Source organism: Lemur catta, chromosome 1 (genome assembly GCF_020740605.2).
Source record: "Lemur catta isolate mLemCat1 chromosome 1, mLemCat1.pri, whole genome shotgun sequence".
NCBI lineage: Eukaryota > Metazoa > Chordata > Mammalia > Primates > Lemuridae > Lemur > Lemur catta.
Window position 1 is genome coordinate 185917823 of NC_059128.1, and position 14283 is coordinate 185932105.

General features: G+C 39.2%; 1 protein-coding gene across 3 annotated transcripts in view; it reads left to right on the forward strand.

Annotated features, from left to right (window-relative positions):
• The window catches only part of KCNAB1 (potassium voltage-gated channel subfamily A regulatory beta subunit 1), a 351971-nt gene that overhangs the window by 330952 nt on the left and 6736 nt on the right, over positions 1–14283 (forward strand). For all 3 annotated transcript variants that reach the window (XM_045539527.1, XM_045539524.1, XM_045539526.1), the window contains 3 exons: positions 476–596; positions 1681–1775; positions 12401–12521. In XM_045539527.1, the coding sequence (XP_045395483.1) occupies positions 476–596; positions 1681–1775; positions 12401–12521 (337 nt within the window). The remainder of the gene's footprint in view (positions 1–475; positions 597–1680; positions 1776–12400; positions 12522–14283) is intronic.

Sequence of the window (14283 nt, forward strand, 5' to 3'; positions counted from 1 at the left end):
AATAATGTTTTAGCATGTCCTTTGATGGCAAGAGGGTAAAGTGAATTTCACAGCTAATGAGATATATGAACAGAGGACTCTAGTTTTCTTATAAAAAATTGTATTAACTAATAACTATACTGTTTATAACATGATAATTACACATCACTTTTACATGTTAGTCTAAGTGTTATTTCTTTAGGAACCTAAAAATAGTCAAACCACATTTTCTTTATCATAGTCCATAATTCACACTTTGACTAATTTGCTCTGGACTTTACTCAGTCCAAATCCTCCTAAAGAATAATAAGTATTTCCCATATTTGGTATTGCTTTTAGCAAAATTGGTGGTCACAACTTTGCTTATTATTTGGCATCCTACACGTTTCCTGGTTTGTACTGATTTCACTAAAGGGAATATTTTGCATGGGTACAAATCACAGTGTTGCTTATTTCTCATCAGTATAAATTCAGTTGCAATCTCGTTTCTCCCTAGGAAGCCTATTCTGTAGCAAGACAGTTCAATATGATCCCACCAGTCTGTGAACAAGCTGAGTACCATCTTTTCCAGAGAGAGAAGGTGGAGGTCCAGCTGCCAGAGCTCTACCATAAAATAGGTAATCTTCAAAATCAAATCTACTGAGTATTTTTAACAATAAGAGAATCATTGATTCTGAAAAAGGTGTTACTGAAATGCTTTCCTAAATGGCCATAATTAACACAGGGATTATAAGAACTCGGAATTCCAGAGACTGTAGCAGAATTAAATGTGTGTGTATTTAGCCTGCAGATATCACTGATGAAAGCCAAGAAGAGTTGTAAGTTATAACTGATATATAAGCTATACTCAGCAGATGTTCAACAAATGCACGCAAAATGAAGGGAAGAATCAGTTAATAAACTAATTTTTCATAGGTGCTTGCTCTAGCCAAAGCATGCATCTTTGAGTGAACTATGACAGCCTTTTCAAAAAATCATGGATATATACATCTATATCTCCTAGTCTGGGCCTGGCACTGAGTTAGATATGGGAAATTCAACAATAACTAACAAACTGGGCACTGCCTGTTTTGTGTATGTAAAACTAATGCTTTCAGAGAGAAAAAATATATATACAACGTGTACATTAGAAATTTGGGTGGTAGAAAAACACGAATAAGCCACATTTTCAAGTTTATTTATCAAAAGTTTCCAGAGATAATTTTCTTCCTGTGAAACATGAGTAAGAATATGCTGGTAAAGGAGGAAAAGATAAAAATTCAACAATAATAGTAATTGTTATTATTGCTACCACGCATTGAGTGTTTATTATGTACTAGGCATGTGCTCCTGCTGTGTGCCAGACACCACGTTAGGAAATGAACAGATAAGCAAAGCCGTGAATTTTTGTGCAAGTACAGGAGCATAAAAAAAAAAAGCATGAATTTTGGGCATCAAAAAATCATGAATAAGCCACATTTTCAGGCTTCTTTATATGTCCCACTCCCAAGAAATGACAGTGCATATTTAACTGGTTAATAAAAGAATGAAACACAATTTGTAAGCCCCTAAGTTGTAATGGAAAGATGTATGCTGGTATTAACTCATTTATCTGGCCAGCTTTTCCCTATAACTAACCAAATTCCATTTAAACACCACCGCCGCCCTCACACTTTTGATCCCAATTTGCACAAGCAACTTTCAAGATATTTTCTCCTGTAGGGGTTGGCGCAATGACATGGTCTCCACTTGCCTGTGGAATCATCTCAGGAAAATATGGAAACGGGGTGCCTGAAAGTTCCAGGGCTTCACTGAAGGTATTTTCCTCAATCTCTAGAAAAAAGTCTGGGGGTGGGAGAAAGGGAGGAAGATTGACTAGAACAGCCCTGCAGCAGGATGGGGCTTCCCGGCTCAGGCAGACAGCGCCTTGGCCGGGCCAGTGGCCTCTGGCAGGCTCCCCGGAGCCTTCTGCAGGTCTCTGTTCCTAGCCACGCATCAGTCAGCCCTTCATAACCTGCCTGTGTAGAAAATTCTCTTCCCCCGGGGACTGGGGGGAAAGCGCCCAATGACTTGGTTGGACTTATAGGGCTCAACTCTCTACACTGCCATTTATTCTTATATTAAAGAAAGAATTCCATCCTTCGTTTGAAACTGACAAAATGTAAAATCCTTTTCTGTATAAGAGAATCTAATTTTCCTTTTCTTGACAAAACAAAATTTAAGCCAGAGAGGCTTAATCCATATGAGGCAAACAGTTGTAGCTGGGCGTGGCTTGAGGTTGATTGACACTTTTTGGTGTGTGTTGGGGCGGGGGGGGGAGGGGGGAGGGCCTCAGGAGACACATACACAGGTACACAGCAAAGCCTCTATCACTAGGGCTCTATGACTGGCGTTTGTAGAGATCAACTCTGGCCTAAGTTTTATAGTTTAAATTCTGCTCTAAAGCAGAAAGATATTGAAGACATCCACGAAGTTACCTCCATTCAGGACATCTTGATGACTAATTTATCGGAGAGTACTCCAAACATCTCTCCTTACTAATAACAACATGCCTGTTTTTAAAAACTTGAGAGACGGCACTCACTCTAGCCCGGACAACAGAGTGAGACTCTGTCTCAAAAAAAAAAAAAAAAATTGAGAGAATGGTAATAACATTAGAATTATAAATTACTCTGCAATGTCAAGGGAGAGAGGATACAGGCATTTTAAAAAATTCAGACAAGCCAAAGTCCTCTTAAGAGGAAGCATAAGTCTGACACAGCCTCTTGTCTCCATCAGCACTAAGTTATCAGGAAAATAGCTTAAGTCCGAACCACCAACACTTTAATCAGTGTGGCTGGAACTATCATGAGCTTCCCTACTCAGAATCTTCTCAAGGGTTTAGGGTTTTCACTTTGCTTTTTGCCTGTAATAGTTGAGCTGTTAGCTTGTTTGTTCTCTAGAATAATCAACATAAATATCCCCTAAAGCATGTTGACATGGTCCTATATCTGGTTTTGTATTATCACAAAAAATCAGTTATTCCAGAATATTAAATAAGGTCTTGCTCCTGAAAATTGTTCTGAACCAAGTCTAAACAAGTCAGCAAAAACAAACTAAAAGCATTTTAAAGGAAGAAGGTATAAAGGAAGGAAGGCAAGAAGGGAGTGAGGAAGGAAGAGATAGAGTAACGGAAGCACAGAGAATTGCAGTTTTACTGAGCACCCACTATGAGCCAAGCACTGGGCTAAATGTTTTCATTTATCTCATTTTTTTTTTTTTTTTTAGCCTCACAAAGAGAAATGGATACAAGTGGCTTTTAGTCAGTTGTAGCTAAGCATATTGCCATATATTCTTTCAGAGGCTTGCTGAAAAATGCAAAGCACTTCCATATATGCTGGGTGTTTGTTCTCACACTAACCTTATAAGAGGGTAGACGTTTTCCAGATGCAAAAACTAAAGCACAAAGACGTTAAATAATAATACAAAATTATAAACTCATAAAAAATAAAGTTGATATTAGCACACAAGTCTCCTGGCTCTCAGCTAATTATCTCTCCCAAAGACACATATATTTCCCTTCAAACCCAGGTTTTTAAAGGAGGAAGAAGTAGCTATGCTTATAGTTGGAGTGTATGATTGTCTAACCTCCATCACTAGAAAAAGCTTGTAAACAGCTGAAAAAAGCTTTCACAAATCCACTAGGAAAAGGAGGGGGAGAGAAAGAGAGAGAGAGAAAGACATACACACACAAATTGAAGATGGCTCAGCCCAAAAGCAGAAAAGCAGCTTGGGAAATATTTCTATTGTTGATTTTTATAAAGTCAACTCAGTATCTACTGGAACATCCTTAACAAAAAACATTAAGAGCCCTCAACAGATGAAAGAGCTCTCAACTGATCACAAGGCATGCTTCTTTAGAGTTCTGCAGACTCTCAAGGCTCTAAATTATCCACCTGAGTGTTTTTGGAGAAATATATATGCACTTAGGAAAGCCACTTAAGTAGAGTTAGCAGAGCAAAAAATAAAAAATAAAGGAGGCAAATATCAATGCAACCTTAGAAGTGAATGAGGATGCTACTAAAAATAATAATAAAAAAGATAGATAGCTGGGCAAGCAGATAAATGAGTTGGCAATGTTCACCTTCCCCTAAAATAGAATGTAGTTTGTGTTTTGCATTGGCTGTTGTTATACCAATAAAATTAAGATGCTGATATTTTATGTTTATTCTAAGTATTATACTGCAATTGGTGGATAAATTAACTCAGTATGAAAAATACTTATCTGGGGCTCTTTTAGGAAGTGATACTACCCCAGGAATTTTCTGGGCCTCCTCATCTGGCCTCACCATTCTCACAATGACTTACAAATTTGTATCATCAGCTCTGACTTCACTGCTGAGCAGCACACCACCACTATTAGACATCCCCAAGCAGATGTCCCATGGACATCAGTCATACTCATGGAATCTATCCTCACCCCCAGAAACTGCCCTTCATTCTTGGTTAACCGTGCCTCACCCATCCATCTGGTCATCTCAGTCAGAAGCCAAGGCATTTTCTCCCACTGCCTCCTTTCCTTCCTCTCCTGTACAAGGCACCAAATCCTCCAGACCACATCTTGACTCTAAGGTCCATCCCCTCAGAGCCCTTATTTACATCTTCATCATTTCTTTTTTTTTTTTTTTTTTTTGAGACAGAGTCTCGCTCTGTTGCCTGGGCTAGAGTGAGTGCCATGGCGTCAGCCTAGCTCACAGCAACCTCAAACTCCTGGGCTTAAGCGATCCTACTGCCTCAGCCTCCCGAGTAGCTGAGACTACAGGCATGTGCCACCATGCCCAGCGAATTTTTTTCTATATATATTTTTAGTTGGCCAGATAATTTCTTTCTATTTTTTTTTTTTAGTAGAGACGAGGTCTCGCTCTTGCTCAGGATGGTCTCAAACTCCTGACCTCCAACGATCCACCCGCCTCGGCCCCCCAGAGTGCTAGGATTACAGGCGTGAGCCACTGCGCCCGGCCCATCTTCATCGTTTCTTGCCAGGTTTACTGCAGTAGCCTCCTATCTGGACTCTCTGATTTCCTTCCCTTTTCTCGGTAACCCCCATTGTGAACCAATTACCTTTATAAAATATTAATCTGACCATATCATAACCTTGATTAAAATCCTTTAATGATTTCCCAATCATGCTTATAGGACAAAGCCCAAACTCCACAACAAAGCATTCAAGGAAATCCCCTTGGGATTTAAGCTGTGCCACCTTTTCCATTCTTGTCTCTCTCCATATCATACTACTTCATTTTCTACCCAAATGCACTGTACTCTCCTTTGCCTCCTGGAAACATCCTTCTTTTCATCCTCCTTTTCATCCTCCGCCTCATCTCTAAAGACAAAGCTTGGTTGTCTTCACCTCTGTGAAGACTTCCCTAACTTTATAAAACTGAGTTTTGGCAGCTTCTCTATTGTTCCATAAACACTTCTTATAGAGTCTTAGAATTCTCTGGTTACAAGTAACAGAACTCAATGAAACTAATCTAATCAAAGAAGGGGGACTCTACTGGTTCACATAGACAATCCTTGGGAAGGATGGAGTGGGGCTGGCCTCTGTAGCGACTCCATCCTTGGAATTGAACATTGTCAGGACCATCCATCTCCTCTATTTCTCTCTGCATGTGGGCATCACTTTCTTCTACTAAAATGAGTCTTCTCTATGAGACCAGAAGCAGGAAAACTGGTGGTTGCAGGCCTACATTCTTAAAGGCATGTAACCTGAGAGAAAAGAGATCTTTTCTTTACCAGCTTCAATCCAGAAAAGGTTGGCTAACTGTGGGTCATGCACTGACCCATTAGACCAATGACAGTGACCAAAAGTTTGAGGTACTATGCTCCCCTCAGGCCATGCACCACTTTGTTTGGGTATTTTCCATAAGATGGCAGTACAAACGTGGCTTGTGATGAAATCACTGAAGGGGGAGGCACTCCAATTACAAAACACTTCTCCAGTTACTACATAATGATTGGTGAATACCTCCAAGACAGAAACTGAAACTTTCTCATCTAACTCATCACAGAGCCTGAAACATAATAGGTATTCAGTAAATGTTAGTTGAATGAATTCAATGAGCCATAAAAAAAGATTAGTGAAGTCTGATTGAGAGACCAGGTGTGTAATTTTTAATCAGAAATTTTAAGTAGAAATGAATAGTGCAATAAAATGTACTCACAGCTCTTCCCTGTTGTTAGAAAAATGCTTTCTAGAAAAATTATAAAAATATGTACCCCTCTGTCAAAGGAAAATAAGAAGCATGCACACCTTGGTGAACCAAAGTTGGGGGAGAGGGGTGGTCCAAGTACTCCAAGTGTTCACATTAAGAAAATAAGGATGTTGGATGGTTCTGGGCAAGATGGCTGACCAGAGACACCAGCTGCCAGAGTGTCTCAGTAAGAAGAAGAAGTTGTAGATGAAAGAGAAAAAACAAACAGACAAACATGGATCAGACGTGGGTCTGAAGGAATGGTGCTAGAGCCTTTGGGAGACTCCATGGGAAGAAGTTGCAGTGCAGAACAAGGAGCAAGGTATCAGCAAAGATCAACCCCCGAGAGGCTTGGAGTCCAGTGAGAAGGGTAGGTAGAGCAGTTTGTTTCTCCCTCTCTCACATCTCTGATAGTCGGTGAGTTCCCAAGCTGCTGGAGAGACTTTCTGCCCACACAAATCCAGAGGCTGCTGCCACCATTGAGCTGGGAACTTCTTGTGGACAGGGCAGCAAGTTCTTAGCCCCTGGGGCACTTCCCACCCCCACAGACTCAAGGCAGGATGGCAGGTACCATATTGCTTCTCTACCCACCATGCACCTTTGTCTTTCCCAGGGGGGTTTGAACTCCTCAGGTTTCACCCTCTCATTCCCACGCAGACATTTCCCAACTCTGGCCCAGTGGGTCCTGGGTGATCTATGTGACTCCAGAGCCTGGACATTCTGGATGGACTGCCTCCTGGAGAGAGGGTTGGAGACTACCAGAGTGCTAGCACTCCTCCAAACAAACTTCTTTCCTCCTCTTCCCCTCTCTCACCCATGGAATTGAGAGAGACAATTGAGCCACCACACTGAGGCTTCCACAGACACTGGGGCTCAGGCCTTTCTTCTTCTTTTATGATAAGAACTTTTAAGAAAACAGGCATAGATGGAAATTAGCTCAATATTATAAAAGCCATATGTGACAAATCCACAGCCAACATCATACTGAACGGGGAAAAATTGAAAGCATTCTTGCTTAGAACTTGAACCAGACAAAGTTGCTCACTGTCACCACTTCTGTTCAACATAGTGCTGGAAGTGCTAGCCAGAGAAATCAGGCAAGAGGAGGAAGTCAAGGGTATCCATCTAGGGAAAGAAGTCAAACTATCATTCTTTGCTGATGATATGATCTTATAGCTAGAAAACCCCATACATTCTGCCAAGAGACTCCTGGATTTGATAAATAAATTCAGCAAAGTCTCAGGTTACAAAAACAATGTACACAAATCAGTAGCATTCCTATATACCAACAGTCAAGCTGAGAATCAAATCAAAGACTCAATGCCTTTCACAATAGCAACAAAGAAAATAAAATATCTAGGAATAAATTTAACCAAAGGGCGAAAGACCTACAAGGAGAACTAAAAATCACTGAGGAAGGAAATTGCAGAGGATGTAAACAAATGGAAAACATATCATGCTCAAGAATTGGCAGAATCAACATTGTTAAAATGACTATACTACCCAACGTGATTTACAGACTCAATGCAGTCCCCAATAAAATACCAATGTCATTTTACACAGATCTAGAAAAAATAATTCTATGCTTTGTATGGAACCAGAAAAGATCCTGAATAACCAAAGCAACCTTAAGCAAAAAGAACAAATTGGGAGGCATCACTTTACCAGACTTGAAGCTATGCTACAAGGTTATAGTAACTAAAACAGCATGGTACTGGCATGAGAACAGAGACATAGCCCAATGGATCAGAACAGAGAACTCAGATATAAAACCATCCTCATATTGCCATCTGATCTTTGACAAAGAAGACAACATACACAGGGGAAAAGAATCCCTATTCAATAAATGGTGCTGGAAAAATTAGATACCCACATGTAGAAGACTAAGACAGGATCCTCAACTCTCACCACTCATGATGAGATAAAAGACTAACCCATAAATCATGGTAGACAACAGACTTAAATCTAAAATATGAAACCATAAAAGTTCTAGAAGAAGAGGCTAGAAAAAGTCTTGTAGATATTGGCCTAGGCAAAGAATTTATGAAGAAGACCCCAAAGGCAATCACAGCAACAACAAAAATAAATGAGACCTGATTAAATTAAAAGTCTTCTGCACAGCCAAGGACACAATCAATAGAGTGAATAGACAACTTACAGAATGGGAGAAAATATTTGCATGTTATATACCCAATTAAGGGCTAATAATGAGAATCTACAAAGAACTCAAGAAAATCAGCAAGAAAACATCAAACAACCCCATTAAAAATTATGCAAAAGATATGAACAGAAGCTTCTCAAAATAAGATATACTAATGGTCAATAAGCATATGAAAAATGCTCAACATCTCTAATCATCAGGAAAATGCAAATCAAAACCAAAATGAGATATTACCTAACTTCAGTGAGAATGGCTTGTATCAAAAAGTCTCAAAACAACAGATGCTGGCATGGATGCAGAGAGAAATGAATGCTTATACACTGTTGGTGAGACTGAAAATTAATTCAACCTCTACAGAAAGTAGTATGGGGATACCTCAAAGAACTAAAAGTAGACCTACCATTTGATCTAGCAATCCCCTTACTGGGTATTTATCCAAAGGAAAAAAAGACATATTATAAAAAGGACACTTGCACTAGAATATTTATAGCAGCACAATTCACAATTGAAAAGATTTGGAAACAACCCAAGTGGTCATCAGTACATGAGTGGATTAATAAAATGTGGTATAGGTATACCATGAAGTACTACTCAGCCATGCAAAAATGGTGAACTAATATCTCTTATATAACGTGGATGGAACTGGAGACCATTCTAAGTGAAGTATTGCAAGAATGGAAAAACAAACACCACATGTACTCACCATTAAATTGGAACCAATCAATCAACACTTACATGCACATATGGAAGTAACCCTCATCAGAAATCAAACAGGTGGGAATGGGGAGGAGGGGATAGGTGAATTCATACCTAACGGGTACAGTGCACACTATCTGGGTAATGGGAACACTTATAACTTTGACTCAAACTGTACAAAAGTAATTCATGTAACCAAAGCATTTATACCCCCATAATATTCTGAAATTTTTAAAAAAAGAAAGAAAATAAGGATATTGCACATTATGCTGAAATTTTAGAAGGCAATTTTTTAACTCTACTATTTTACCTAGAGATTTCCACCTCAATAGCAAAGTCTTTGTTGTTATTTTGAGTCAAAGACTTTGTGGTTTAAGTAGAAATAATCAATGGTCTTGATGCTAAATTATTCTAGACAAGGTCCAGAGGTGAAATGTGACTGATTCTGTCCATGGCTCCAGTTTCTGCCTGAGTTCTAATCCAGGATTAACTAATAGACAGTGAGTGGCCTTGGGACAAGTCTCACAGACTATTCCCACCCCAATATCATTGCCTATAAAATGGGGACACATAGATAATGGTCATTGCTTTGGAGAAGGGCAAGGAAATAGGCTTTAGGAAATTTTGGAGAATTTTGTAACGTATATAAAACCAATAGCCCACTAATCTGTGGGGAAAAGTTCATTCAATTGTGCCTTTAACAAATATTTACTGAGTACACTCAGACTTTGTGCTGGGTGTGAGAATACAGGGATGAATGGGACAGTCTTAACCCTCACAGAGTAGCTCAAGGACTTATAAAAGAGACACAGATGTGTGAATGGGGTGAATTATGAAATAATATGGAATCCACAAGTTCTGTGGGGTCTCACAGAACTGCTGGCAAAGTCAGACTGCATTGAGGAAGGGTGTCATCACCAATCTGAAAAACTGAAGAGATTTATTCTGACCCTTTGGAACTCTGGTTTCCCCGACTCCTCCCTCACCACCATATAAGCTGAGCCCCTCTGCCAGCCACAAGTGTCAGGACTGGAGATGGTGACATACAACAAGCCGTCCCTGCTTTCCATCTGCTCAGTTTAGAAAGGAAGACCAACATGTAATCAAATCATCACAGTGCAGTGGGGTAGGCGATAGAATAAGGGTGGAAGAGATTTCATCTTTTGATTCACGGATTACCACCCAGTCAGCAAGCTGGGTTTATTATTGCCACAACCACACCCATCACCAACCTTCTTACAAAAACACTGGTTTGCTTCCATATTTAATTAATATTTTAATTAAGCCTCATCTCCTCCCTGTGCTAACATTTTTCCATTTGCAAAGCAGTTAAAGCTGTTTATTACCAAAACATGTTTGTTTCCTTTGGTGTGAGGAAAGCAGTATAAAAATGATGCATATACTTTTAAAAAACCCTAACCTACTTGTATTTTCCAATGATTAAAGTGACATTGAGATTTACGGTGTTGAGGGTACAGAGAGAGAAACTCAATAAATGAATGCTTGATGTTTTTTACTTACAGAAGTCTCTCATTATGGTGTGTGTGTGTCTGTAACACACACACATATATACATATACACACGTAACTGGTAACCCAATCCTAAGAAAAAGAATCTTGCACATAAGATTTCAAAAATGAAGGAGTTTCATAAGATTGACAAATAAATCATCCATTCTTTACGTATGTGGTATATACTGAAATGTCAGAAACTCTTTAAGTTATAAGGAGAAGCAGTTGTTCAAAAAGCAGTTGGCTATTAGTTTTCAATCTTTGTTTGTTTGAATAACGTTGAGAGATATTGGTCCCCTGAAAGATGTTATAAAACTTAAGTGAGGGTTGGTGATGGTTTTTCCATTGAGGACAGAAAAGTAAGTTCAGGGACTCTCTGACATAGCCAGCACCCTGGTCCAGGAGAGCTGCCTGGGCCCCGATGGCAGTGTTTGTTGTTCATAACTGGCACGGACACCTGGAGAGATGTTCCAGGCCACTCTTCCTCTGGAAGAAGACGAGGCTTCCTGGAGCTGAGGCTGGGAAAACTCTTGGCCATTTGCCCAAGCAAACTCCCAAATTAAGAGCCAGACCACAAGCCTTTGAGATCTAGGAGGCAAACAGAACTGGGACGGCTTGCCCTTCTCTTTTTCACATCTGCAAAAATCATTCCAGAAATCACAATAAAACATAATGTGGTTACCCTTTTCTTGGAAATATTGTCTTAGAATGATGGAAAAAATACTCAAAAACAAAGGCAAGCAGCCTATTGAAATCATGTGGGTGGAGTGTCTATGGCCGAGACTGACCATTGCCAGGCTTTCTACGGCCTTTGTGAAGAAAAAGATCTGTGATGGCAATTATGTCGCAAATACACGCAGCAGAGAAAATCTGCATTGCCACACAGTGCTATGTTTTTTTATTATTTTCACTAACACAGACTAACATTCTTACAAATATTCTTTTCCTTTGGGTGTTGCTGCTTAGTACTTGCTTTGTACGGAAGAGTCTATTGTTCCATGTTTCATAGTAACATATGTACTTCTGGAAAGTAGGCCATTGAGAAGTTATTAAAGATTTTTCTCTTTATATTTAGGAAATTAGTCTCACTTCATAGTCTACAGATCAAGGTCGGTCTCTTTGCATAGGTTCTAGAGAATAGTTTCCTGTTTTGAGTCTCCTTACTTTTTTAAGTTTCAATAGCTGTACAATAGATAATACACATTTGGGAAAGTCTTTACCCACTCTAAAATTTAAAAAATGTATTCGGTACCTATCAGTTATAGCATGTCTGCTTCTAGGAAAGGGCTGAGGAAGCTAACAATGAAGCCCCATTATAAGAAGAATAAGAGATGAGGAGTGAATTGAAGGCAAGAGGGAGAGAGATAGTTATAACAAGAATGTAAGATAATGGTTTTCTTTGAGCAGAAAACTTGGCACCCAGCTTTCTCAACAAAAGGAAACATAATAGACCTTGGTAGATGTAAACGCTTTTTTTTTTTCTACATTCTAAAATTGGGCTACCCCAATAATCAATCTCATTTCCTCCACTTGGAAGACTAAGATATAATTGCTTGCTTGTATGTCAGAGTCTGGGTTTTAACAACTGTTGTGCATGTTGATCACTTTAAATGGTGAATATTAGGCAAAATCAATATGTTTTGAGCCAATAAATAAGGAGGGAGACCACGGGGAACATTTCTTTGCATGATGACATAGGCATCTTATCACTGCAACACGTAAGGTCAAAGTCAAGAAGATTCAGGAATTCACCATGAGGTTCGCATATTTTATTGAATTAACAATCTTTAACATCAAACCTTTACAAGACATTAACATTTAAATGTTATTCTTATCCCTAGTGCTACCAGTGGTTGAAGGAAAGAATTGTAAGCGAAGAAGGGAGAAAACAGCAAAACAAGCTAAAAGACCTTTCCCCAATTGCTGAGCGTCTGGGATGCACACTACCTCAGCTAGCCGTTGGTAAGGAAATTACTAAGGGAAGGGGAGGGGGAACTTCTGCTGAGATCACAGAAATATAGTTTTCTATTGCTGACCCACACCCCTATCATGATAAAATGTCTATTGTGGGGGTAGAGTGATCTCTGAAGCATAAATTTCTGGTACATACTATATAAAGTGAATTATTCGTGGTTCCCCAGAATTTTTTACATGCTAAAAGACTTTTCTTACTTCCTTCTCTTCTCTCTTAAAACAGTTCAAATGAGAACATTTCAGTGATAATGCACACACCCTCACAAGTGCCAGGGGTGAATTGTATAGGGACATCCATTTCTTCTGGCTCAAGTTTCTGTCTGTGTTAAAGCTAAGCCAGGGTTGGTGAGAGGCTGAGATAAAGGGCCGTAACAGAGGCCCAAGGCTACAGCCATCCAGAAAGTCCATCCTAGAGGAACCACTTCACCCTGAAGCTTCATGAGGGCCATAAAACTTGCTCCTCTAATGTTGTGGAGTCCAAAGCTCATGGTCACCGGTAACAAATGAAAACTACATGCACCACACTGTTGGGGAGAGAGATGGTGTGAACCACATACAGTCATGGGCTACATAATGAACTTTCAGGCAATGATGGACCACATATACGTTGGAGGCTCCCTAAAATTGTAATGCAGCTGAAAAATTCCTGTTGCCTAGTGACGCTGCGGTCATACTAAAGTCCTAGCACAACGCATTACTCACACGTTTGTGGTAATGCTGGTGTAAAAAAACCTAATGCACTGCCAGTCATATAAAAGTCTAGCACATACAATTACATATAGTTCATAATACTTGACAATGATAATAAACAACCATGTTACTGGTTTATGTATTTACTATACTTTTCGTCATTATTTTAGAGTGTACTCCTACTTATTAAAAAAAAGTTAACTGTAAAACAGGCTCAGGCAGGTCCTTCAAGGGGTATTCCAGAAGGGATTGGGATCATAGGAGATGGCAGCTCCATACATGTCATTACGCCTGAAGAACTCCTAGTGGGACAGGATGTGGAGGCGGAAGGCAGTGATATCGGTGATCCTGATTCTGTGCAGACCTGGGCTAATGTGTGCGTTTGTGTCCTAGTTTTTAACAAAAAAGTTTTAAAAGTTTAAAAAAACTTTTAAAAATAGGAAAATGTTTATAGAATAAGGATATAAAGAAAAATTTTTATATAGTTGTACAATGCGGTTGTTGTTTTAAGCTAAGTGTTATTACAAGAGCCAAAACATTTTTTAAAAATTCAAAAGTTTATAAAGCCAAAAAGTTACAGTAAGCCAAGGTTAATTTATTATAGAAGAAAAAATTTTTTTTATAAATTTAGTATAGCCTAAGTATACAGTGTTTATAAAGTCTAGAATAGTGCACAGTAATGTGCTAGGCCTTCACATCCACTCACCACTCACTCACTGACTCACCCAGAACAACTTCCAGTCCTGCAAGCTCCATTCATGGTGAGTGCCCTCTACAGGTGTGCTATTTTTTGTCTTTTATACCATATTTTTACTGCACCGTTTTTATGTTTAACTATATGTTTAAATCACAAATACCATGTATTACAACTGCCTGCAGCATTCAGTACAGTAACACTGTCCAGGATGATGGCCCAGGAGCAATAGAACCTAGACGTACAGTAGGCTCGGTTTGTGTCAGTACACTCTATGATGTTCACACAATGACGAAATCACCTAACAATGCATTTTTCAGAATGTATCCCTGTCATTAAGCAACACATAACTGTACTTAATTTTAA